General features: G+C 36.4%; 3 protein-coding genes across 9 annotated transcripts in view; 2 read left to right on the forward strand and 1 right to left on the reverse strand.

Annotated features, from left to right (window-relative positions):
- LOC110443381 (WD repeat-containing protein 7-like) overlaps positions 1 to 3,065 on the forward strand; it is a 46,506-nt gene extending 43,441 nt beyond the window's left edge. For 3 of the 4 annotated variants that reach the window (XM_021487561.1, XM_021487560.1, XM_021487562.1), the window contains one exon: positions 111 to 3,065. In XM_021487561.1, coding sequence (XP_021343236.1) covers positions 111 to 296 — 186 coding nt within the window. In that variant the 3' untranslated portion in view covers positions 297 to 3,065. The remainder of the gene's footprint in view (positions 1 to 110) is intronic. The other variant, XR_002462107.1, reaches the window with a different exon arrangement.
- A 6,319-nt stretch (positions 3,066 to 9,384) lies between these two features.
- Positions 9,385 to 13,745, forward strand: LOC110443383. Its single transcript, XM_021487566.1, has one exon. The coding sequence runs from the start codon at positions 9,587 to 9,589 to the stop codon at positions 12,749 to 12,751; it is 3,165 nt and encodes a 1,054-aa protein (XP_021343241.1). The 5' UTR covers positions 9,385 to 9,586; the 3' UTR covers positions 12,752 to 13,745.
- Positions 13,746 to 13,852: 107 nt separating this feature from the next.
- LOC110443386 (neo-calmodulin-like) lies at positions 13,853 to 21,947 on the reverse strand. 4 transcript variants are annotated; one of them, XM_021487570.1, is made up of 8 exons: positions 21,616 to 21,947; positions 20,653 to 20,734; positions 20,243 to 20,295; positions 18,684 to 18,750; positions 18,110 to 18,253; positions 15,352 to 15,527; positions 15,069 to 15,132; positions 13,856 to 14,234 (listed from the first exon to the last, which is right to left on the reverse strand). In XM_021487570.1, the coding sequence occupies exons 3-8, from the start codon at positions 20,264 to 20,266 to the stop codon at positions 14,206 to 14,208; spliced, it is 504 nt and encodes a 167-aa protein (XP_021343245.1). In that variant the 5' UTR covers positions 20,267 to 20,295; positions 20,653 to 20,734; positions 21,616 to 21,947; the 3' UTR covers positions 13,856 to 14,205. The 4 variants fall into 4 exon arrangements, with proteins under 4 accessions (XP_021343242.1, XP_021343243.1, XP_021343245.1 ...); XM_021487567.1 differs by lacking the exons at positions 20,653 to 20,734; positions 21,616 to 21,947 and adding an exon at positions 21,520 to 21,574 and having other exon boundaries at positions 13,853 to 14,234; XM_021487568.1 differs by lacking the exons at positions 20,653 to 20,734; positions 21,616 to 21,947 and adding an exon at positions 20,980 to 21,016 and having other exon boundaries at positions 13,853 to 14,234.
- Positions 21,948 to 27,557: the final 5,610 nt, after the last annotated feature.

The following is a 27,557-nucleotide window of genomic DNA, read 5'->3' on the forward strand; positions in this document are numbered from 1 at the left end:
CCCTTCCTTAGTGGTAATTTATCTTATCTCCTGTTGTTTTCTGCACCAAATTTGTAAATGATTTTTTGTTCTACACTTGATGCTAAATATATTTCTTTATTTTTTAATAGACGGCATCCTCTTCCTTATTTGGGATTGGATCACAACAGACAAAGTGTGTCAAGTCAGCTCCGACTCCTCCCTGCCCAGTGACCAACCTCACTAACCTGTTGAAACTAGTCCGCCTGGTGTGGGTGGATCCAAGAACAGTGATTATGCTGACTGTGGATGGTAGTGAGCATAGATACAGTGTGTAAAGATAGACCTGGACTGAATGTCGAGCTTTACATTTATCTGTGTTACAGTACATCTGGTGCTGATCAAGTATCAGACAGTGTAGAATGGACACTGACAATATGGTGTACACTGTTACAGTACACCTCATCAAACCTCGGTGACACAGAGTGGACCTTCATAGACAATAGGTCACAGTACACTTTGTGAAGGTCAAACCTCGGTGACACAGAGTGGACCTTCATAGCCAATATGTGAGTAAATTTCGTGAAGGTCACAACTCAGTGACACAGAGTGGACCTTCATAGACAATAGGTCACAGTACTCTTCGTGAAGGTCAAACCTCGGTGACACAGAGTGGACCTTCATAGACAATATGTTGTAGATGTAATAGAATTATAGGTACACCTGGTGCTGATCAAGTTTCAGACTTCATAGAGTGAACACTCGGACAATAGGGTGTACAGTGTTACAGGTCAAATATGTCAAACTGGTGTATTTTAGGCCATTGTCCTGTATTGGCGTAATTATACGTTGTGTAGTCAATCATCATAGAGTCTACTGCCCAGTACATTGGGACTCACTACTATCTCAACGACTGAACTGAAGGCTGCCGTTTGAGACAGTGTTCCCAGCACAATGCACAGGAAACCAATACTGGCACAGAGCTGACAGGAGCAGAGTAAAATTCATTAATCTTACAGGAACTGTTCTGAGGACCGAAGGACTGCTGTTACCCAGCAGTTCATGATATTCATATTGAAAAAATATTAAGATATTGGTATGGGAGTCATCAAGAACAGTTGATATGTTTCCCAGATGATCTGTAAATCACATAAACCATAGATTTCACCCCACCAGATTTTAGTCATCTAGCCTTCCAAAGCACATTTGCCCTGTATTGTATTTGCCCATGTACTGCTAATTATGTATATCATCTTCTGACCATGTTGGATTCATCCTCTTGTTCTATATTGTGAAAATATAACAGGAACTACAAATTCCTGTTTGCAATATGAATATCTCTGATTCCATTAATGAAAGATTGCAGTCATGTGAGATGTGATTTGCGCATATTTTATTTATAAGTTGCTATGTCCCAAACTTTTGTTAAGATTCAAATAAAAAACGTTTTTTTTTCAGATCCTTTGAAAGTTATTTATGAATATTGTTGGTGATATATTTGTTGCAGTGCAGTATATCGTAATTAAACAATGCTGAAAGTATTGATTACATAAAGATGGGCATTGGAGTGATTATTTTATGGCAGTTTCTGTGATTTTAACATTCCAAGTGTACATAGAGCAAACTTTATTGTTGTTGTTATTGTTGATATGAAAACATTTATCGGTAATATCTATTTATATCTTGAAGTTACTGTGTATTGATATATAATATAAATACAAAAGTATTTGTACAGTACATGTATTTTGTTTCAATTCCGGGGTGAACGAGTAAAGTAATTTATATGTTACCTACTGTCTGTTTACAGTAAGAAAATTTACTACATTGTAGTTTGGTGAATATGATATTTACCCATCACGTATTTGGGGACTTTTTCTACTACTGTATAATGTAAATGTTTAATTTTGGTTTCAAACTCTTCTGTTAAGGAGATAATGCCAAACAAACGTATCCTTTAAAAAAAGTAATACATTTATACCTCGGTGTGTGAGAAATTTGCAATCCTCTAAGTGATTCTTGTAAACATAGATTTAGGAGAAGGAAAGAGTCAAGCCTGTCTATAAAGAATGTTAAAGAAAGAAAGCAAAAACAGTAAAGATATTGGACAAGCACTCCTTACACACAAATTGTTGATATTTGTCAACTTTAGATATTCTAAAACCAACATCCATATTACAGGTAGACAGGTAATTCTACAGACAGGCAATTTTTCCTCTAAGGCAGGTTTAAATGTAGTAACCAGGCTACCAAATTGTCCTATTTATATATTTTTTTATCATTGGTCAAGCATTCTACAAGAAGGTGACTATCTTTAGTACATCAGAAATGTTATGGAACATGGTTGTAATTATAACAATATCTGTGTAGGACCTGTTTACCTTAGATTTCCAGTATAAGGCTGTAGTGCGGGGAGTCCATTAACCATCCTATACTCACTAAAGAATAGTGGTGACTTGTAGTTAGATGAACATATCAAATGCATTGGCAGAGTTGTTTACTTACTAAGGCAGTATTTCTGTCCTAACTTTAACGGGTTTAACCACTTACACAGGTTTTATCCGTCTCATTACAATAGGTTTCCTCACTCCCACATATACTTATATATATCCCAGCCTATGGTTGATATTTTGACTGGTTACACATTGTGAAATAACCACAAGCTGTTTCACTCTATACATCTTTATTCACATTTATGTTATGGGAGAAACAAAATCTCCAATTTGTGATAATTGATTATTGTTTATATTCATTTATATACTTAATTCTCATATGTTATCTTCACAAAATCTGAAGATTATATGTGAGCATTAAAATCAATCAAATGGATAGAAATACTGTCAATCTTCTATCATGTACGCTATTTATTATCACGCAACATATCTTTTTCTGTAGATTGGAGAATCATGTTACCTTTTAATGTTAAATTTTAATTAGGGTTGTATGTTTATTGTAAATATTGAAGTGTCAAGCAATGTGCAATATCTTGTATATACAAAATTGTATAAAGCTTATTTCATAAAAATGTATTGTATCTAGTCAATGAACTTATGATATTTTAGTATATATCAATATTTGCTGTAAAATTCTTAATAGAATATAAAATATATGGTGCAAAATGAAAAGTTGTTGATTATTCTTTGCCAGATCTAGAATTATGAGTCACCCACCTGTTACACTGAAGGCACTGTAGGTTTGCAGTCAGTCAACCTGTGTTTTCCTTAGTACAGGATAAATCTCAATCACTTACAATTGCCAAAGGACTTGGGGCGTTAATGGTCATTTTTGGCCTCATAAAAAGTAAAAATTTCAACTTGAATATACTTACATTTTTAGGTCACCTGAGCTTTGCTCAAGTGACCTATTCCAATCGCTTTTCGTCCGTCGTCGTCCGTCGTCCATCGTCCGTCGTCCGTCGTGCGTCAACTTTTACATTTTCAACTTCTTCTCAAGAACCAGTGGATGGATTTTTTTCAAACTTGGTCAGAATCATCCTTGGTAGATGAGGCTTCAAAATTGTAAAATTGGGATTCCTACCCCAACCCCTGGGGCCAGGGCGGGGCCCAAAAGGGAAAATTATCCAATATTTCAAAAATCTTCTTCTCCAGACTCAGAGGTACTACAGTGATTTTCTCTACGTGGAAAGAAAGATCATCAGGGGCTTTACTTAAATTGTAAATTTCAGGACCCCCGAGCTATCCGTTCTCCCTTGGGGAGGGGGTAAAGTTTACTATAGTTTATATAGGGAAATAACACTTTTGGGTATATTTTGACAACTTTCTGTAGGAAATTATTTTTACTTGGTGAGAATTATCCTTGGAGGTAGATGGTTTCAAATTGTAAAATTGAGATTCCTACCCCGACCCCTGGGGCCAGGGCGGGGCCCCAAAGGGAAAATTAATCAATATTTCAAAAATCTTCTTCTCCAGACTCAGAGGTACTACAGTGATTTTCTCTACGTGGAAAGAAAGATCATCAGGGGCTTTACTTAAATTGTAAATTTCAGGACCCCCGAGCTATCCGTTCTCCCTTGGGGAGGGGGTAAAGTTTACTATAGTTTATATAGGGAAATAACACTTTTGGGTATATTTTGACAACTTTCTGTAGGAAATTATTTTTACTTGGTGAGAATTATCCTTGGAGGTAGATGGTTTCAAATTGTAAAATTGAGATTCCTACCCCGACCCCTGGGGCCAGGGCGGGGCCCCAAAGGGAAAATTAATCAATATTTCAAAAATCTTCTTCTCCAGACTCAGAGGTACTACAGTGATTTTCTCTACGTGGAAAGAAAGATCATCAGGGGCTTTACTTAAATTGTAAATTTCAGGACCCCCGAGCTATCCGTTCTCCCTTGGGGAGGGGGTAAAGTTTACTATAGTTTATATAGGGAAATAACACTTTTGGGTATATTTTGACAACTTTCTGTAGGAAATTATTTTTACTTGGTGAGAATTATCCTTGGAGGTAGATGGTTTCAAATTGTAAAATTGAGATTCCTACCCCGACCCCTGGGGCCAGGGCGGGGCCCCAAAGGGAAAATTAATCAATATTTCAAAAATCTTCTTCTCCAGACTCAGAGGTACTACAGTGATTTTCTCTACGTGGAAAGAAAGATCATCAGGGGCTTTACTTAAATTGTAAATTTCAGGACCCCCGAGCTATCCGTTCTCCCTTGGGGAGGGGGTAAAGTTTACTATAGTTTATATAGGGAAATAACACTTTTGGGTATATTTTGACAACTTTCTGTAGGAAATTATTTTTACTTGGTGAGAATTATCCTTGGAGGTAGATGGTTTCAAATTGTAAAATTGAGATTCCTACCCCGACCCCTGGGGCCAGGGCGGGGCCCCAAAGGGAAAATTAATCAATATTTCAAAAATCTTCTTCTCCAGACTCAGAGGTACTACAGTGATTTTCTCTACGTGGAAAGAAAGATCATCAGGGGCTTTACTTAAATTGTAAATTTCAGGACCCCCGAGCTATCCGTTCTCCCTTGGGGAGGGGGTAAAGTTTACTATAGTTTATATAGGGAAATAACACTTTTGGGTATATTTTGACAACTTTCTGTAGGAAATTATTTTTACTTGGTGAGAATTATCCTTGGAGGTAGATGGTTTCAAATTGTAAAATTGAGATTCCTACCCCGACCCCTGGGGCCAGGGCGGGGCCCCAAAGGGAAAATTAATCAATATTTCAAAAATCTTCTTCTCCAGACTCAGAGGTACTACAGTGATTTTCTCTACGTGGAAAGAAAGATCATCAGGGGCTTTACTTAAATTGTAAATTTCAGGACCCCCGAGCTATCCGTTCTCCCTTGGGGAGGGGGTAAAGTTTACTATAGTTTATATAGGGAAATAACACTTTTGGGTATATTTTGACAACTTTCTGTAGGAAATTATTTTTACTTGGTGAGAATTATCCTTGGAGGTAGATGGTTTCAAATTGTAAAATTGAGATTCCTACCCCGACCCCTGGGGCCAGGGCGGGGCCCCAAAGGGAAAATTAATCAATATTTCAAAAATCTTCTTCTCCAGACTCAGAGGTACTACAGTGATTTTCTCTACGTGGAAAGAAAGATCATCAGGGGCTTTACTTAAATTGTAAATTTCAGGACCCCCGAGCTATCCGTTCTCCCTTGGGGAGGGGGTAAAGTTTACTATAGTTTATATAGGGAAATAACACTTTTGGGTATATTTTGACAACTTTCTGTAGGAAATTATTTTTACTTGGTGAGAATTATCCTTGGAGGTAGATGGTTTCAAATTGTAAAATTGAGATTCCTACCCCGACCCCTGGGGCCAGGGCGGGGCCCCAAAGGGAAAATTAATCAATATTTCAAAAATCTTCTTCTCCAGACTCAGAGGTACTACAGTGATTTTCTTTACGTGGAAAGAAAGATCATCAGGGGCTTTATTTAAATTGAAAATATCAGGACCCCGAGCTATCCGTTCTCCCTTGGGGAGGGGTTAACGTTTAATATAGTTTATATAGGGAAATAACACTTTTCGGTATATATTTTATCCATTTTCAGCAGAAAATTGCTCAAACTTAGTCAGAATCATCTTGGGTAAATGAGAGTTTTACTTTGTAAAATTAGGATTCCTGCCCCATCCCCAGGGGCTAGGGCGGGGCCCCAAAGGGAACATTTACCAATATTTTCAAATTCTTATCCATTGATGACATGACAAGTATTGTATTTCACTTAGTTTACATGCTGATTTCCACATCACATCTAAACAATAAAATAAAGCTACCAGTATCTATGATATAACTCAGGTGACCGCTAAGGCCCTTGGGCCTCTTGTCTGTTATAAACATCATAATTTGGTTATTTGGGGCTACCTTTCTTGGTGCAGATTTCTTCCAATGGGAATGCGTAGATGCCCTACCATAGCCATAGCAACAAAATTGGACAAACAAAAAATTCTTTCTACGAAGAGTGATTAGTTAATTTCCTTCAAAATGGCCAATTTTCAACCAAATATTGGACAAAAGACAATATTCACACATTTTATTATGAAAATGCAGTTTAATGTCTCTCTTTGTAATGCCATATCTCCTTGACCAGTTGTTGAATGAATTTGAAATTTCATATTTACATACTTAATTAATTCCAGATTACCAATAAAACAACTAATTCAAAATTCCCGATGAGGCCAGACATGACCCCTAATGCCCCTAGTCCTTTACCATGAGAGTACTTTTTAGGACGGTAGAGTGTCGTGTGCAGAACCTTGGTCTTGTGACCCACAATACAGTGTTATGGCCATTTTTTAAATTTATTTTTTATTCCTTCGTTTATCTGGAGATGTAGGACTATGGACTGCTCACAATGGTTCACTTTGTTCAATGAGTTCATACTTTTTCTATGTAATGATATCGATTTGGGTGGCAAAGAACATGAAGGTATCTGAATTTCTGAATTTAACCAAACCGATATGTAACATTCAGAAATTTTGAAATTGTCCAACAAATGTAGTGGTTAGATTTGTCAAACACATGTTATGGTAATGTTCAGATTGGATCACTCGGACTTGTCAGGATTTGATTGGTCTGTCACGTGTATGAATTGGATTGGTCTGTCGGTGTAATGGTTGGATTGGTCTGTCATGTGTAACGGTAGGATTGGTCTGTCACGTGTAATGGTTGGATTGGTCTGTCATGTGTATGTACTGGATTGGTCTGTCATGTGTATGTACTGGATTGGTCTGTCATGTGTAATGGTTGGATTGGTCTGTCATGTGTAATAATTGGATTGGTATGTGACGTCTAATGGTTTGGATTTGTCTGTCACGTGTTATGATTTGATTGGTCTGTCATGTGTATGTACTTGATTGGTCTGTCATGTGTAATGGCTGGATTGGTCTGTCACATGTAATGTTAGGATTGGTCTGTCACGTGTAATGGTTGTATTGGTCTGTCACATGTAATGGTTAGATTGGTCTGTCACATGTAATGGTTGGATTGGTCTGTCGGGTGTAATGGTTGGATTGGTCTGTCACTTGCAATGGATAGGATAAGTTTGTCACATGTAATGGTAAGATTGGTCTGTCACATGTACTGGTTGAAAATAGGGTATAGTGGATTCAGACTTATTTTATAACGAGAGAGGGAAGTCCGTTTGTTGGTAACCTTTTTTTTGCACGAGGATTTCGTCGTGTTCCTGTTCCCAATAGCTTTTAATTACATCCCCATACAAACATTTGTCATTGTCAGTGATGTTTAAGATTATTATTCTTAGTGTAGTTCTAATAAACGTTTCTTTTTGTATTTTATGCTTAATTTCATTACCAGCCAGCTGATTTAACTGGTTATTTATGTCTTTTAAAACAACATTTGATTCGAAATTTAATGCACTTACATTTGTTCCCTTTTCGAGGTATCCCACTTACTGCTCTTAGCATAAATATTTACCTCAGATCTAATGTCTGTAGGGGGACGGGTGCCGTATTGAAAATTAATTGTATACTGGAGTTCTTTATGTGCATCAGATAACATTAGATTAAACCCCATAATTTCAAATTCAGAAACAAATTTAAATGTATCGGTAGATAGTATACGACAGCTGTGTGCCACGCTTACATCCTCACACGTTGGCTCACCAATAAGTCAGATGATTTCCCATTCCTTCTTTGTCACTTATAAATACAGAAGGAGGAAAATCCTTTAAACTACGGTTTCCTTAGCTAAAAACAAAACAGCTTTTGTTCGTTCACAAGAAATTACGATCCAACAATGCAATTATAAAGGTAACCATAGGTTTGACCGCATTCTCCTTCGATCTGTAAAACATTTAAGAACTAATAAGCGCTGAAATGATGTTTTGACGGTCTGAAGATTCTTCGAAGTGATGTTTACATAATAATGCACCTAACTCACATACAAGGTATATTTTGTACGTACGTAACCTGTATAACTCTATCGCATTTACATATATATGTACATTGTATGTCGAGCGTTACGCAAAACTAAGTTTGTTTATACATGTATGTTGTACTGTAAATTGCGTTATGACCACATGATGAATCCTTTTAACCTGAATTACACATGAGTACACAAAAAAGAACATTTCAATTGTCCTCATGAATATGCTGTTTGTAATAAATGTTTGGGTGCCACTTTTAAACATCACGTATTATCAATGAAATATTATGTACATTATTGACTGGTGTTATATAAGAAACACATTCGGGCTTTACTTTGATAACAGTCACGTTGTCGCTTTGAAGATTATTAATAATGCTTATGTGTAACAAATGTTAAGATCAAAATGAAATAGTTGAATTATGGACAAATAAACCTAAAAAGTGTATCTAACAAGGCACCGGCGGCTCGACCCCTACAGAGAAATAACTAAAGTTACCATGATAACAATAACACGAAAAAGTCGATTTCCAGTCCAGAACATATTTATTTGTTCTATTTCGGGAAAAAAATCCAACTATGAAATCAAACTCGTTTTGAAATATTACCTTTATGAAAAAAGGTTTAATACAGGAATATTTTGACTTCTCAGTGGTGTTACATCCTTAAAATGTGTTTTTTTATGTTATGTTTATATTTTTTGAATCTAGGTTTGTGGGAAGATTAAGTATCAATATTAAGAAGTGAAAGGTTCACGGAATTAACATGGGTATTCTTATCGTCAAGTTCAACTATTATACCAGAAAATTCGGATTTTGATATTTTATTACATTGAACGACTGGGTAAAAGTATGTAAATAATAACTACACGCACTTGTCATTGTGGGCTGACACCCTCTATTTAACTTCACTAAAAATAAATTGTATATCACGGTTAAAAAGTAGGGCCGTTTCAACTAGGGCCGTTTTTACAGTAGGGCCGTTTTTACACTGCGGCCGTTTTGACCTAGATTCGTCTCTGTCACCTGGTTTCCATGCCTACCGTGCAGAGCATTATGGGTAGGCCGGGAACCATGCAGTCTACTGTTTGACTCCCCTGACGCTACAACTCACAAGACGTGAACACTGGTCCGTGACATACAATCTAAGTGTTTGCAGAGAGACCTCGGTAAGATATATACGTACATAGTATCAATGAAAGATAGTCTGTACTTAGTGACGAGGTTGGGCCCGGAAGACATTGACTTTCAAACAACCGTACAACAAAATGGCCGCCTGTGAGAGAAAGGTAGTGATCGGAGTAGACGTAGGAGGCACAAACACTGACGCAGTACTTGTCCAAGTCAACACTGGCCTACCGAAAGTTGTGTCGTCTGCTAAAAGCTCGACAACCAGTGACGTTACCACGGGTATAAAACGCGCCGTAGCAAGATCTATTCTGGATGCTCTACCGTCCGATAACAACCCTCTCAATATTACTCAACTGAACATAGGAACTACTCATTTTGTTAACGCTCTAGTACAAAGGAAAAATCTCGCGAGAGTTGCAGTCATCCGTCTTTGCGGCGCAGCGTCACGATCCGTTCCTCCTTTCAGTGATTTTGACGACGAGCTGAGGGGTTGTATTGATGGCGGTGTGTTCATGGTGAATGGTGGATACGAGTTTGACGGGAAAGTGATATCCGAAGTGTCAAAGTCAGAGATTGGAGAGTGTGTTGAAGTATGTGTGAGAAACCGAATTAACAATATCGTCGTTTGCGGAGTGTTTTCGCCAGTAAGAAGTAAACAAGAGGAGATCGTGAAACAAATGATACAGGATGTCCACCCTACCATAAGCGTTACGCTGTCAAGTGAAATCGGGCAAATCGGCTTGTTGGAAAGAGAAAATGCATCCATCCTAAACGAATGTCTTAAACCTTTAAGTGAGGAGACTATAGAAGGTTTAAAAGCAGCCATAAGTGACCTTGGATTGAACTGTCCGTTTTATCTCACACAAAATGACGGTACAATCGTTACCGAGAAAATCGCTCGAAGCCAGCCCGTCCGAACCTTTGCGTCCGGGCCTACAAATAGCATGAGAGGAGCAGCATTCTTGTCTGGTGTGAAAAACGGCATCGTTATTGATATCGGTGGTACTACCACGGATGTTGGTATATTACAGAATGGATTTCCGCGAGAAGCATCTTCAGAAACAACGGTCGGCGGGATCCGGACTAACTTCCGGATGCCAGACATTAGGAGTATTGGTCTAGGAGGTGGTTCGTACGTGTCCGTTGATCCGATAAGTGTCGGTCCGAGGAGTGCAGGATATAATTTGAACAATGAGGCTTTAGCTTTCGGGACGGAGGTCGATATGGCGGGCAGAAGATTGACAGCAACAGACGTGGCAGTGGCAGCCAAACACTGTCATATCGGATCGCCAGAAAACGTTTCTCACATTGAACCAGCTCCGATAATTGATAAAATTCGTGAAATGGTTGAGGAAGCAGTAGACCAGATGAAAATATCTGCTGCCGACTTGCCTGTGATTTTGGTCGGAGGGGGAACAATACTGCTTGACAACAGCCACTGTCTGAAAGGTGCTAACGAGGTCATAAAACCAGGTCATTCTGATGTAGCAAATGCTGTCGGTGCCGCTCTGAGTCAAGTGTCTGGGTCTGTCGATAGAGTATACAACCTGTCGGACTTCAGTGATCAACAAGAGCTATCTAATGCCATAGAAATACAAAGAAGTGAACTAAACGCTACTGCTTCAAAGGAACAAATCGAGGAAGCTGAACAAGAAATTAGGAAGTCATTCCACGTGATAGCACGAGAAAAGGCATTAGCAGAAGCCAGATCTATCGCGGTTGAGTTTGCTGTAGATGCGGGTGCAAATCGTGAAAGTATCGAGCTCGTAGGGAAAAGTGAGATCCCATTATCTTATCTTCCCGGAAACGCTACACGAATGCAGATAAAAGTTGTCGGTGAATTGAACACGGAACGCTCGGCCGATAACATCATCTACACATTTTCGATGCCAACATCAATCGTCACTGACAAAGAACCACTGCAAAATAAACAGACTTCAACTACAACTGGAGAAATGATCGGTACTGAAAACACTAGCGAGATAGTTTCTGATCCAGAAATCGACCCAGCAACCGGTGAATGGATTTTATCTTTATGGGATGTGGAATGTATCGGACTTGGTGCGGGAATTCTGGGGTGTGGTGGCGGCGGGAGTCCCTACCTGGGGAGACTTACGGCTAAGATGGCAATAAAAGAAGGAAAGGTCATTCGTGTCATTACTAAAGAAAAATTGCTGTCAAAATATCGATCAAAACAGAAGTCAGCAAACAGCATTGTTGTCCCTGTTGCTTTTATGGGAGCCCCATTGATAGCCTCGGAGAAACTGTTAAGTGGAGAACCAGCCAAATCACTCTCGTGTCTTCAACAACTGTACAAAGATGGTTATCGCGACGGAGAATTACCTTCCGAACACAATCATACAGTTGAGTCCGACGATGGTATAACATACATACGGAACTATCAACCATCCGAACCTTCGACGTCCTCCAGCACGACTCTCGGTGACAAGGAGATAGTTGCCTTGGTATCAGCTGAAATCGGGGGACTAAACTGTATAGAACCTTTACTGGTATCTGCAGAGCTAGGAATTCCAGTCTTGGATGCTGACGGTATGGGACGAGCGTTCCCGGAGTTGCAAATGTATTGTCCTGTTATATATGGCAAGAGACCATTTCCATCAACGCTTGCCGACTGCAAAGGACGCACGGATGTGGTTCTAAAAGTCGATACAGCTAAAATACTTGAAAACCACTTTCGTAAGACCGTGGTGGACATGGGCTGTAGCGCTGGGGTGACGATCTGCAGTATTCAAGTGGCGGATGATTTTGATAAACTGATCCACTACTCTATCAGTCACGCCTGGAGATTAGGCAGGGCCGTCCTATTGAGTCGCCGCGAAAACACTTCCCCGACAGATGCAATACGAATGGAAACCAATGGGTTTTTGAACATCATCGGTAAGATCATTGATGTCTGCAGGGACACCGCTGGGGGTTTCAATAAAGGATTTATCAGGATAGACGGAATAGACAACTTCTCCGACAAAGAGGGCCTGATTGAGTTTCAGAATGAAAATCTGATCGTGCGAATTGGCGCTCGATCGAGTCAGAAAGATGATATGGCGATAGTAACATGTGTCCCGGACCTCATTACTGTTGTGGACACTGACACGGGGGAACCTATTCCCACAGAGAATGTCCAATACGGCCAGAGAGTTAGCGTACTTACACTTCCATCTCATCCCATGCTCAGGACGCCTCGCGCTTTGGAATTCGTGGGACCTTGCGCATTTGGCTACAACGACATCGAGTTCTGTCCATGTGGTCCTTTCCCGGAAATGGTACCTGTGGGACCGAGATAATTACATGGATATCGTAGTAAGCTACGGTTTTTTATGACTCTACAAAGATGTTCTACACAAAATCAGATGTTATATATGTGCGTTGCTTTCTATATATGCTAACGTTATTGGATAAAAGGAACCCTGTTTGGGCGGAGCAATGTGACTGTTTAAAGAATATATCAAACTTTTTTTTTTTAAATTTTAAACTCTTCAAATGTTCCGTTTAAGCTTGTTACAAAGTGTTGTTATTACTTTTGGCGTGTTCTGAAAATTGAAGATAGCCACCATGACATCTGATTGGCCGAAACATTTTCGTTTTTTCTCAATAACGTCTGCAGCGATACACTCGTATTCGGTACAGATGTTGTTACTTTTAAAGCCGAACGGAAAATCCAAGATGGCCGCCTTAGCCTCTTATTGGTTCAGACATTTTCTACTACTGCAATGATTAGTACCAACCTTAAAACAAAACTACCTAATGATGTCCTGACCAAGTGATGTTACTTTCAGTTCCATCTTGAATTCATAGATGGCTACCCTTGCCTTTGATAACTAAAAGACGTGTTGAATTTCATCTCAAGAACGGCTGAAGCGATTGACTCCAAACTTAAAACAAATGTTCTGTATATGGAATAGGCGAATTGGTGTTTTTGTTTTTGTTTTATTTGAAGTTGAAACTTCACGGATTCTATTTGTGGCGGTGAAGATGATATTCACGTTACTGTATTGAACTTAGTTTCAACAATGTTTACATTTTCACATATCAGCAGATACTGTTTAGATATGGCCCTTCGAATATGACAATTGAACCAAATTCCAGACGGCTGTTCATATTTTAGACTTCTACTTTATGTGGTGTAGATTGTAGGTGGTTGTTTGTAGATTGTGGATATTTTCATTTTAATGTATATTTGAGAGCATCACATGTTTCATTATTAGTATTCAATCTTGGTTTGAAAACAAAGTCAACAAAAACAATGATTTGGAACATCAATGTATATTTTTATTCCATTAGTACACATATATATGCTTTCAATTTCATGTATTAAATATATAAAATGAAACAAAAAAGGTTTTGATTTTTTATCTTGAAAACAGATTCAAAGGAAATTGTCTCAAAAATGCCTCCGATGTGTATAATGCTAACAAATGATAGGAAATGAGGTGTTCAAATTGAGTAAATCATATTATATAGAACAAACATTAATGAATAGAACAAGTACAAAAGTATAAAGAATATATTAAAAGTATATATCAGCATCAATCATGTAGTTATAAAATATAAGCAAACTGATGAGTCAGCATAGTACAGCAATGACAGTACATAGCAAATTAATTTGAAAAATTAAAAAATTAATTTAAGATTTTATTATTTATTATTGTTTTCGCTCCTACCACATTAATCAAATATTATGGAACGGTCTCTGAAAAAGACGGCTACACATGTTGCCCCGCTGCTTGTCACTTAATATCTATCTCACGTTTAGGATCGCTTTAAATTCTGAAGAAGAAAAGAAAAAACATGTAGTACTTATAATTATATCTCGAACATGACAAACTTCTAGGCAAAAGACATTTTCTACTTTTAATTAAATCAGTAACCACTTATCTACCAATTAGCGAAAAATCAACATCAGTCAGAAGATGTTAGAGAAACACGAATTCTTTATATATTTCTAATAACGGAGATGGGATGATACATTTTGCACTAAAGAAATAGGGCTGTATATTTTTTTGTAACAAAGGGGGTAAGATATTCTCAATTGAAGTTTAACTGAATAATATTTGTAATGAATAAGTTGGACTCTAGACTTTTCGTAAAAGTTGGTTGTTTACTATTCGTAATTACTCTAAATATGTTATAAGTGTATCACTAATGAGTGATTGGACTTTAAGTCCAGTATATGGCCATTTTGGCAGCCGATTTTGAACATCCTATTTATATAAACGCATATTCAAATAAACCAATTTCGCTGAAACTTTGTGGATAGTCTTACACATTTTTTGTTACTTTGGGCCAGATTTCAAATCAAATATTTCAACCATGGCAGTCATCTTGAAAGTCTTTTTCAAACTTTCATTATGAACCGAATGATGAAATCATTATTTTGAATTGTCATTTACGAAGTGCCTCTTAAGTGTTTGGACATCTTTTTGCTAGTTAATGGGTCATACATCTCGCGTTGTGCGTTACGTTAATGGTATTACTTTGTATCTTATGGACATACTATCGAATAGAATAAGATAGAATAGTTATGAATATTAACATTTCCTCTGATTGCTCATCATTTAATGAAGTTTCTATATACATTATATGTAACAGGTGAATAGTTACCTCTATAATCAACCTTGCCATCCATGTCATTGTCCGCCTCCTTTATCATGGCTTCGGCTTCATCCTGCGAAAGAAAAATATAAGAAAATAGTCTTCTTGAAAGCCAACAGGACAGACGAAGAGCAATTTGTAAGTGATTTGAGGGGCAGGAAGTCGTAGTTGGAATGTTAGTCAGACAAGTAATAGTTAAAGCCTTGCTTCCAGCATTATTTCTTATCGGGTACTTTTTGTTTGCATTCCTAACGGAGGTACCAAAGAATAATCAAGGGACCTAACTACTTACTCTGGTGATACTCTCGCCTAGTTTTTGCAGCACTGTATAAAGCTCATCCGGACATATGCCCCCGTCCTTGTCGTTATCAAACACTTCAAACACCTCATGTAATTCCTTTTCAGGGTCAATCGACAACTTCCGGGTAAAAATCTCCAAGAATTCCTCAAAATCTATACTTCCGCTTCCTGTGAAACAAAATATTGAAACTCTTGCTCTGATATTAACCATACAAAGCGAAATATGGCGATATAATTTACAACTAACAATGCAGTATCACAAATGCCTTATTATACACTTAGATATAGTATTGTCGATTATTTTATATTAGTATATTTTGTACTTTCCGCTACATCGCGTCCTAACAAGTTTGTTGTGTTTTTGTCGGGAATTTAGCTAAAATATATATAAACCAACGCCATATACGGGATCTATGCCGTATATATTGTTTGCATTTTGATAAACATGTATAAGAAATACGTATAACTATATTTGTTATTGTTGTATAATGATACAAATACTCCAGTTTTGTACAATGGAGCTGAGTGCTTTTATCTAATTATTGCATGTAACCATTTGTGTTGTGATGGTATAATGACAAATGTATACAATTATGATTGGTATCCCTTATACTATACATGTTTTGTCATTGAATACTCGGGGTCTTCGAAACAAATCGAAACGATTCAGAGTATTTGAATGGCTTAAAAATCAGAAATTTGATATAGCATTTCTACAGGAGACACACTTTACAGAAGATTTGGTTGATGTAATTAACAAAGAAATACACAATTTTGCTAAAGCTATATCAAGTTTTGGTGACATTAAAAGCAGGGCCGGTTCGGTTATATGGAACAATAAATTGAATATCGATGTACAAAAGAAGGTAATTGATGAGAATGGTAGATTTATTATACTCAACATTGAAATTGAAAATGATGTGTATACAATTGTTAATGTATATGCACTAAATTGTGAACAAAATAGAAATGTGTTCTTTAAAAATATACAGAAACAAATAACAAACCATAAAGCTGGATCTATTATAGTCGGTGGCGATTTTAACGAGGTACACGAAAAGATTGATAGAAAAACAAGTGTACAAAACAGGATCCTTAAAAGGACATATAGAGTAACAAATACAAAAAGAAATCTCTAAATTTAGTTGATATTTGGAGATAACGTAATAAAAAAAAATCCAATATACATGGAGACGTAACAGATATGGGGAAGCAAGTAGGATTGATTATTTTCTGATAGAAAAAGATATAATTAATACAGTTCAGAGCGTAGATATAAGGCCGGCCCAAATTAAATACACCGACCATCAAGGTATATCACTCAAATTGAAGGTAATTAGAGATAATAGAGGAAAGGGGGTTTGGAAGATTAACGGTAGTATATTTAATAATGACGAATATAAAATTTTAATTGAAAAAGTGATAATACAATCAAAACGGGAATGCGAAATCATGCAATTAAATAAAAGAAAATCTTGGGTACTAATTAAACAAGAGACAATACAATTTTGCAAAAATCATGCCCGCAAAAATAGAAATGATATTAAGATTATGGAAGAGAAACTGGCTTTTCTTAATCAATCGAATGTCACATTGACTGAACAAAAACTAATTGAACAACAAGAATTAGAACGGGAATTGGAGGAAAGATATGTGAGGTCAGCAAAAGGTGCTCAAATAAGGTCACGGATAGCCTGGGTAGAAAAGGGAGAAAAAAACACAAGCTATTTTCTAGGTTTAGAAAAAAGTAGACAGCAGAAAAAAACAATTAGAACATTAGAAGGTGAAAATGGGAGAATTGTAACAAACGCAAATGAAATATCGAAACAAATACACGATTTTTATAAGACATTATATAACACCTCAAATCATGATATATCTCATTGGAATGAGTATTTAGAAACAACAGCCATACCAAACTCATTAACAGAAGATGATAAAGTCTCATGTGAAGGTATATTGACAATTGCGGAATGCTCCACGGCAATAAATAAAATGAAACTAAATAAAAGTCCAGGAAATGATGGATTAACGGTGGAATTTTATAGAATCTTTTGGAAGTCAATCGGGAATATGGTTCTTGACGCCCTAAATGAAGGTTACTATAACGGCGAAATGAGCGACTCGCAAAAAATTGGTTTAATTACATTAATATACAAAAAAGGTAATGAACAAAAACTAGAAAATTGGAGACCTATATCGTTACTAAACATTGACTATAAAATTGCAGCATATGTATTAGCCACGAGATTAAAACCAGTTATGGAAAAAATTGTAAATACGGATCAAAATGGATACATTAAAAACAGATTTATAGGCTATAATATCAGACAGATACAAGATATAATTGATTATGCTGAAAACTTTAATATAGATGCTTGAATCTTATTTCTGGATTTCTCCAAAGCTTTTGATACAATCGAATGGAGTTTCATGATTTGCTGTTTAAAGAAAAATGGTTTTGGTGATTCGTTTATATGTTGGATTAAAACCCTTTATACGAATATAAGTGGAATCGTTAAAAACAATAACTGGTTAACAGAAAGTCATGTAATAAAACGTGGAATTAGGCAAGGCTAAAAAAAAAAAATGTGTTCGTCCCATTATTACCCTGTGAAGTGCTAGTATTCTATCGTCAGTACATTAACTCATTCACCCCTGAAAGTTCATAATGAACTATTCCAACCTTTGAACTGGAACAGTTCAAATGTGTGTTCAGTGGCGAATGAGTTAATAAGCGAACAACTTACTGTCTACGTCCACAGAGCGCATGAGTCCATTTAGGACGTTTGCAGACGGTCGCTGTCCAAGCTTAAACAGGACAGTACCAAGCTCGTCTGCTGTTATCATGCCGTCTCCATTTTTGTCAAATACACAAAACGTGTCGTGTAGCTCTGTAAAATGGAAATATTTATCAAACGGCATATTTTCTCTATTTATATTTTAACTTCAGGTATTAAAATTAAATATATAATTATTTGAAGCTGAAAAAAGTAGCCGCCACATCTATTATTACTAAAATGGTTAATAACGTTTTACTCTTTATACTGCCAATATTTGGTTTCGCGAATAGATCTTGATTTTATGAATTCATGACGTTTTAAGAAATATTGGCAAATATAATTGTGATTTCGCAAGAGAATAGAAAAGTTAATTCAATTTCGTGAATATGAAGTTTTAATAACTCGTACGCGATATGCCCAACTCGCTGTCTTTTCAAATTTTTGTGGCATATTTCCCGTAAATCGAGAAGTGATTAGATAATCTGAAGCACGCAAAGTGTTAAAATTAAAGAAACTTATGACGTCATCATTCACCTCTTACCTCTCACTTTGTCTCTGTTAAATCCATATTTCTTTCCCGCCTTCTCAAACGATTTGGCGAACGGCACCTGTGCAACAATTAAAGTGAGAAATTTCACAAATACTGTACCTGCTATAATATCAACTTAATTTGTTAATAAGATACCATAGAAGGCTAATTCCTACAAATGTATGTTTTGAAATGATTATTTTCATTATTGAGATATATTTTTAACAATTTTCAACATTTATGCGCTCTCCTTAGCCTTGTTATTGAATATAGAAATTGAATAATAGATGTTCTGACGGTTATGTCAATATCACCTTGAAAGAGTATTGCTTCGATCAAAAACAAAACAATATTATCCAAGGAACGTTGTTCTACAGATACAGATACAGTTCTGTAAACATATTTCTCCCACAACCACTGTAGGTTTCCTCACTCTTGACTCATTGGCTAAACCTGCTAGGAGTTGGTAAATATTTTTGTTTACCCACTGGGTAACACACTGGACGCGTTATCATCGGTCACTCTTTGATTTATGACGTCACGAAACAATGCTTTTCGACGTCATGTTCGATTGTGATGTAATGTTCCATGGCTATTGTTTCCCTTATCATAAACACCAAGGGGGAAAATTAGGGGTTTTTTTCAGATAAAATACGAATGTTATGGCAGAAATAGGTCCCTCCACTCGTGATGATTAGTTATCACGTTTATCTAACTCTCGTTAGTTAATTTTCAAATAGTAAAAGACACTCGGTAAACATGATAACCCAGCACCAATCGTCGGGGAACCTCTGTATAAACAATTCGTGTTAAGCTTATACTTGAATATTGATTAAAATTGAATCAATGAACGTGTCGGTAGCTTCCTATACGGTTATGTTTTCCCTTTCATACACATACATGTAGATTACAGGTATGAGTCGCAATGGCAAACTTTATATAATAATTTAGTAAACTAATGCCAAAAGCATAACAAAGTATTCATTTAATACACAATACAGCTATTTCTTCTATTTATGTCACAGTAGTGGTATAACAAGGCACAGGAATATAAATCCATATATCCTGTGTTCCGATATTTTTATAGAAAAAACGGAAATGTGCTAGTGTAACCATATCATAACGTTTAACGGATAATTTACACGGTTACAGTCAGCCTCGGGGACTGATAGTCTACCAGTAGATACACGGTTACAGTTAGCCTCGGGTAACTACCTTCTCACGTTACATAACAAACAGATGTACAGAAAAGGGATAAGCTAAATAGGTGAATAATGTATGTCACAATGACCTGCTTTCTATTAAAATAGAGAATGTTATAGAAATGTTGTTTTTCATGTGGTTTTTCTTTCATTGCGGTAATATTGAAAAAATCAGAAGTGAAGATAACATTATTTTTAGTGTTTGTAGAGGTTTTTGTAATCCAATTAGTAACACAGAGGTTTGGGAGCCGTATCCTTCAGACATATATAGTGTTTTATAATTATTGTATATGTAGACAGAAACACTGGCAAAGTGACAAGTGCAAACGCTAATGATTTATCACAGACTACATGTGTATATAGACTTACTGGCTGGCGTTTTGGACGACTCATCTTCCAATCAACTAAGGTACTTGGTTCTCCTGCAAAAAAATAAATAATCTTATGCTACGGGTGGCTATCTCATCACGTATCGACATGTTATAATGTTCTGCTTTACATCATGTCAAAAGATAAACACCATCCACGTAGGGTTTTCATGGTGGTATCATAGTCATAATTAATCAACCAATATTATCTTTTTAACGCTGATAATATATTTTGTATAACTTAAGCATTCTATGGCGTTTCTGAAGGTAATGAATATATCTCACAAGAATTACGTATTTATGTAAAAATGCCAAAATATACTCTTCACGTTTCTTAACTGCGCTATGCTGACTTAATCCCGTTTCAACATCGGTTACTATGTAAACAAACCTGATGGTTCTGACTAATACCTGCTCGGATTTACGTAGTTCCTACATTAAGGGTTGTGTTGTCTATCTGGTGGCAATGTGCCAAGCCATCACTGGTCTGCCACTTTAAAAAAAAACTTAATACTTCCAAACAACAACCGGAATTCGTTATAGGCTCATTAAACTTGCATTCTCTTAGCAAAGTTCTGGAAACTTCGTTGTTTCCGAATGTTCGGAGCCTGATTTTGAAATCTAAGTCTACATGTATTTAACAATGATATTCTTGTTTTGGAGCAATCATTTCAAATTAAAAAAACATGGAATATTATAAATTTTGGAGAGAAAAACATCTATATAAAAACCGTATACCTTTAATAGATTGGTTGCCCATAAAAAGTGAAAGAATAATACGCTGTCCACAAGTTAGTATACAAAAACACTGTTGTAATCTCCGTCTACAAGTAGTATGGACAACATTCAAAGTTTGCATACGAAGAATGATCTTAACAATAATACAAAACTGTTATTGACTGATCTTTACCATAAATACAGAACACTCAAATTAAAGCTTAAATGAATAATCGCAACTTAGATTCACAACCTGAAATTCCCACATGTATGAAATACTTACTTTTAAGAGTGAATTGTTATATAACCTGCTAATTGCTAACAAAGATATAACGATATACATAAGCTTTCTTGTGTTTGCAATATATTGTATGAGATGAAGAAAATTAGGTACATGACTGACAGGAGTCGTTAAATTGTAATCTATGAATTTATACTGATAAAGTAGAAAACTGTCTGCCTAATACATCGTCCATCGTAAACATTGCTATTGTTACGACCTGTAAGCCCTGCCGAGGGTTCTGACAGTACACTTTACCATAGTAAATAACATATACCTACCTTCTTTAGTCCATGGCTGCTGTACTATAGTAAGTAACATATACCTACCTTCTTTAGTCCATGGCTGCTGTCCTATAGTAAGAAACATATACCTACCTTCTTTAGTCCATGGCTGCACCGCTCGCTGGGGATATACAGCTTCCGATGCCCTTCCTAAGTTAGATAATAGCTCGGTGTCAAAATGACGTAATGAATGACTCACAGCTGTCTTCGAATAACCTTATATCAACTAAACTGAAGAGTTCAACATTTCCCTATATCTTGTTTTACAAGAGGTCGAAGAGGATGGTCAAAGTTCTCGTGCCATGGCGATTTGATCAGATTGATATGCTCCAGCGTTTGGCTTGAGGTGGACATGTATACCAGCTCCAGTGCAGACCTACTTAGTAGCGTATATAGGCCCATGTAGGTTCTTGGTGTTATATATCATAACAGTGCACGGTAACTATTTATAGGAGCTGCCTGCACGTGTCTCTGATGTGATGATGGAGAGGGCATCGTGTAAAATGTGAAATGGAATAAGTAGGAAAAGTTAATTATTTATTAATTGGCAACTACTTGTATTTTTCAGTTCATTATGAGCTTCTGTCACAGGTTTTACCCCCGGGGATATTCTAAATACATACGCAGAAAATGTCATAATGATCCAGAGTCAGATTGAATGAATGAAAACAATTCTTTGCGAATTCTATTTTGTGAGATCGCCTATTAGCAAGTTTTCGGAAGGGTGATATTACGTATTCATATGGAAAGCTGGTTGACATTTTAATAATTGTATCACAAAACGGTGTTATACACGAACACAGTACCTCAAACATTAAAGGGTGATATCTAGAACACCAACTAATATCAGTATCCCAACACGTGATATCACGTATTAATGTAGGTGGTATAATTAATTTGAATTGATGACATCAATTATTTGAATATATGATATCAAATTACGGTATCTAATAACAAATTACAGGTAAGTATGAAGGTAAAAGGATTGGTTTATGTTATACCATCATTTTATGCTACACCATCCAGAAGTGTGTCTCTAAAACGTTCAACAATAGCTCTCAACTTTAAAATTGTTTGGAAATCAGTCATGGAAAAAACATGTGGTTTTCATGAAAGTGTAACACGTGTTTTATTGTCCTTATCAAGATAGTGATGGAAATACTGCTGATGACTTAACAACACAATTTGATGGTCAAACATCGATACTCCAGCGGTAACGCTCACGGTTATTCACGCGGCTATCTATTTGATTGGTCTCGGGTTAATCTAGCCTGACCAATCGCTAGGCAGATACCTGTAATTTGAAGATATATATTGTATTATAGTACATGACATTTTACCATTACGCTGCCGCGATATTCTTTTGTGTTTTATGGGTTTTTCAAAGGAACAAACTAGTCTTCGTGTATCATACAAACGATGGCGTACAGTGAGTTTTCTTTGTTGTCATGACATATTACAGGGGTAAAGAGAGCACGAGTGAGCGTAACCCATCGACTATCGAGGTAGGCAGTAGGCCGCAAAATGTTCATTCATGTTGTATATAGTGCAGCCATTCCATATTTTACAGCAGATCTATGTAGATGGTGACTAACCTATGCCAAAGATGAAGTGTTGATGGAGCCATGAAAACAGTTTTCCTGATAACTAACAACGATGTGTGTACTGTAAAGAAAGATCCAAAACACCGCAACCAAATTTTTGTCTGCATTTTTAAAAAATGATAAAAAGGAGCTTAATTATTTGAAATACCATAACGCCTATTTAAACATTCACTTTAAACCATTAAGCGTTTAATTCTAATCTGTTCAGAATTATATATATAGAAGAAATATATATCATGTTAGCTGTCATCAGTTTCTCGTGACAACACTCATTATCATATTATCTGTCATCAGTTTCTCGTGACAAAACTCATTATCATATTATCTGTCATCAGTTTCTCCTGACAACACTCATTATCATATTATCTGTCATCAGTTTCTCCTGACAACACTCATTATCATATTATCTGTCATCAGTTTCTCCTGACAACACTCATTATCATATTATCTGTCATCAGTTTCTCGTGACAACACTCATTATCATGTCAGCTGTCATCAATTTCTCGTGACAACACTCATTATTGTGTCATTTGTCATCAATAGCACGTGACAACACTCACTATCATCATGTCATTTGTCATCGGTTACGCATATCAACACTCATTATCATGTTTTTTGTCATCAGCTTTTCGTTACAACACTCATCATTGTCTTTTGTCATCAGTTTTCTGTCTCAACACTCATTATCATGTTAGCTGTCATCAGTTTCTCGTGACAACACTCATTATCAGGTCATTTTTCATCAGTTTTCTGTGTCAACACTTATTAGCATGTCCTTTGACATCAGTTTTCTGTCTCAACACTAATGAGCATGTCCTTTGTTATCAGTTTTCTGTGTCAACACTAATTAGCATGTCATTTGTCATCAGTTTTCCGTGTCAACACTAATTATCATGTCAGTTGTCATCAGTTTTCTGTGTCAACACTCATTATTATGTCAGTTGTCATCAGTTTTCTGTGTCAACACTCATTATTATGTCAGTTGTCATCAGTTTTCTGTGTCAACACTCATTATCATGTCAGTTGTCATCAGTTTTCTGTGTCAACACTCATTATCATGTCATTTGTCATCAGTTTTCTGTGTCAACACTAATTATCATGTCAGTTGTCATCAGTTTTCCGTGTCAACACTCATTATCATGTCAGTTGGCATCATTTTTCTGTGTCGAACACTCATTATCATGTCATTTGTCATCAGTTTTTTGTCTCAACACTAATTAACATGTCCTTTGTCATCAGTTTTCTGTGTCAACACTCATTATCATGTCATTTGTCATCAGTTTTCTCGTGACAACACTCATTATCAGGTCATTTGTCATCAGTTTTCTGTGTCAACACTTATTAGCATGTCCTTTGCCATCAGTTTTCTGTCTCAACACTAATGAGCATGTCCTTTGTTATCAGTTTTCTGTGTCAACACTAATCAGCATGTCATTTGTCATCAGTTTTCTGTGTCAACACTAATTATCATGTGAGGTGTCATCAGTTTTCCGTGTCAACACTCATTATCATATCGGTTTTCCGTGTCAACACTCATTATCATGTCTGTTGTCATCAGTTTTCTGTGACAACACTCATCACTGTCATTTGTCATCAGTTTTTTGTCTCAACATTAATTAACATGTCCTTTGTTGTCAACACTAATCAGCATGTCATTTGTCATCAGTTTCCTGTGTCAACACTCATCACTGTCATTTGTCATCAGTTTTCTGAGGTCATTTGTCATCAGTTTTCTGTGTCAACACTCATTATCATGTCATTTGTCATCAGTTTTTTGTCTCAACACTAATTGGCATGTCATTTGTCATCAGTTTTCTGTGTCAACACTCATCACTGTCATTTGTCATCAGTTTTCTGTGTCAACACTCATTATCATGTCATTTGTCATCAGTTTTCTGTGTCAACACTCATTATCATATCATTTGTCATCAGTTTTCTCTGTCAACACTCATCATTGTCACTTGTCATCAGTTTTCTGTGTCAACACTCATTATCGTGTCATTTGTCATTGTCATCAGTTTTCTGTGTCAACACTCATCATTGTCCTTTGTCATCAGTTTTCTATGTCAACACTCATTATCGTGTCATTTGTCATTGTCATCAGTTCTTTGTCACAACACTAATTGTCATGTCCTTTGTCATCAGTTTTCTATGTCAACACTAATTATCATGTCAGTTGTCATCAGTTTTCTGTGTCAACACTAATTAGCATGTCAGTTGTCATCAGTTTTCCGTGTCAACACTCATTATCATGTCATTTGTCATCGGTTTTCTGTGTCAACACTAATAATCATGTCATTTGTCATCAGTTTTTTGTCACAACACTAATTGCCATATCCTTTGTCATCAGTTTTCTATGTCAACACTAATTATCATGTCAGTTGTCATCAGTTTTCCGTGTCAACACTCATTATCATGTCAGTTGTCATTAGTTTTCTGTTTCAACACTCATTATCGTGTCATTGTCATCAGTGTTCTGTGTCAACACTCATTAGCATGTCCTTTGTCATTAGTTTTCTGTGTCAACACTCATTATCATGTCATTTGTCATCAGTTTACTGCCTTAACACTAATTAGCATGTCAGTTGTCATCAGTTTTCTGTGTCAACACTCATTATCATGTCATTTGTCTTCATTTTACTGTCTCAACACTAATTAGCATGTCCTTTGTCATCATTTTTCTGTCTTAACACTAATTAACATGTCCTTTGTCATCAGTTTTCTGTGCCAACACTCATTATCATGTCAGTTGTCATCAGTTTTCTGTGTCAACACTCATCATTGTCATTTGTCATCAGTTTTCTGTGTCAACACTCATTATTGTGTCATTCTCATAAGTTTTCTGTGTCAACACTAATTAGCATGTCCTTTGTCATCATTTTTCTGTCTTAACACTAATTAACATGTCCTTTGTCATCAGTTTTCTGTGCCAACACTCATTATCATGTCAGTTGTCATCAGTTTTCTGTGTCAACACTCATCATTGTCATTTGTCATCAGTTTTCTGTGTCAACACTAATTATTATGTCAGTTGTCATCACTTTGCCGCGTCAACACTAATTAGCATGTCCTTTGTCATTAGTTTTCTGTCTCAACACTAATTAACATGTCTTTTGTCATCAGTTTTCTGTGTCAACACTAATTAACATGTCCTTTGTCATCAGTTTTCTGTGTCAACACTGATTATCACGTCAGTTTTCCTCACTTTTCCGTGTCAACACTAATTATCATGTCAGTTGTCATCAGTTTTCTGTGTCAACACTAATTAGCATGTCCTTTGTCATCAGTTTTCTGTGTCAACACTCATTATCATGTCATTTGTCATAAAACTCATTATTATGTCAGTTGTCATCAGTTTTCTGTCATCAGTTTTCAGTGTCAACACTAATAAGCATTTCTTTTGTCATCAGTTTTCTGTGTCAACACTAATTGTCATGTTTGTTGTCATCAGTTTTCTGTGTCAACACTCATTATCATGTCAGTTGTCATCAGTTTTCTGTTTCAACACTCATTATCATGTCAGTTGTCATCAGTATCTGTGTCAACACTCATTATCTTGTCATTTGTCATCAGTTATCTTTGTCAACACTAATTATCATGTCAGTTGTCATCAGTTTTCTGTGTCAAAACTCATTATTATGTCAGTTGTCATCAGTTTTCTGTGTCAACACTCATTATCATGTCATTTGTCATCAGTTTACTGTCTCAACACTAATTAGCATGTCCTTTGTCATCAGTTTTCTGTGTCAACACTAATTTGCATGTCCTTTGTCATCAGTTTTCTGTGTCAGCACTCATTATCATGTCATTTGTCATCAGTTTTCTGTGTCAACACTCATTATCATGTCATTTGTCATCAGTTTTCTGTGTCAACACTCATTATCGTGTCATTGTCATAAGTTTTCTGTGTCAACACTAATTAGCATGTCCTTTGTCATTAGTTTTCTGTCTCAACACTAATTAACATGTCCTTTGTCATCAGTTTTCTGTGTCAACACTCATCACTGTCATTTGTCATCAGTTTTCTGTGTCAACACTCATCATTGTGATTTGTCATCAGTTTTCTGTGTCAACACTAATTTGCATGTCCTTTGTCATCAGTTTTCTGTGTCAGCACTCATTATCATGTCATTTGTCATCATTTTTCTGTGTCAACACTCATCATTGTCATTTGTCATCAGTTTTATGTGTCAACACTAATTATTATGTCAGTTGTCATCAGCTTTCTGTGTCAACACTCATTATCATGTTAGTTGTCATGAGTTTTCTGTGTCAACACTCATTATCATGTCATTTGTCATCAGTTTACTGTCTCAACACTAATAAGCATGTCCTTTGTCATCAGTTTTCTATGTCAACTCTCATTATCATGTCCTTTGTAATCAGTTTTCTGTGTCAACACTAATTAGCATGTCCTTTGTCATCAGTTTT

This window comes from Mizuhopecten yessoensis, unplaced genomic scaffold (assembly GCF_002113885.1).
Source record: "Mizuhopecten yessoensis strain PY_sf001 unplaced genomic scaffold, ASM211388v2 scaffold716343, whole genome shotgun sequence".
Taxonomy (NCBI): Eukaryota; Metazoa; Mollusca; class Bivalvia; order Pectinida; family Pectinidae; genus Mizuhopecten; species Mizuhopecten yessoensis.

Excerpts from the sequence above, each read along its gene's own strand:
- LOC110443383 (XM_021487566.1), top strand. The coding sequence starts at position 9,587 with ATGGCCGCCTGTGAGAGAAAGGTAGTGATCGGAGTAGACGTAGGAGGC.
- LOC110443386 (XM_021487567.1), bottom strand. The coding sequence starts at position 21,559 with ATGTTACTTACTATAGTACAGCAGCCATGGACTAAAGAAG. Across the intron at positions 18,751-20,242 it reads GTCGTCCAAAACGCCAGCCA|GTGCCGTTCGCCAAATCGTT; the intron begins GTAAGTCTATAT and ends ATTGTTGCACAG. Across the intron at positions 18,254-18,683 it reads TAACAGAGACAAAGTGAGAG|AGCTACACGACACGTTTTGT; the intron begins GTAAGAGGTGAA and ends TCCATTTTACAG.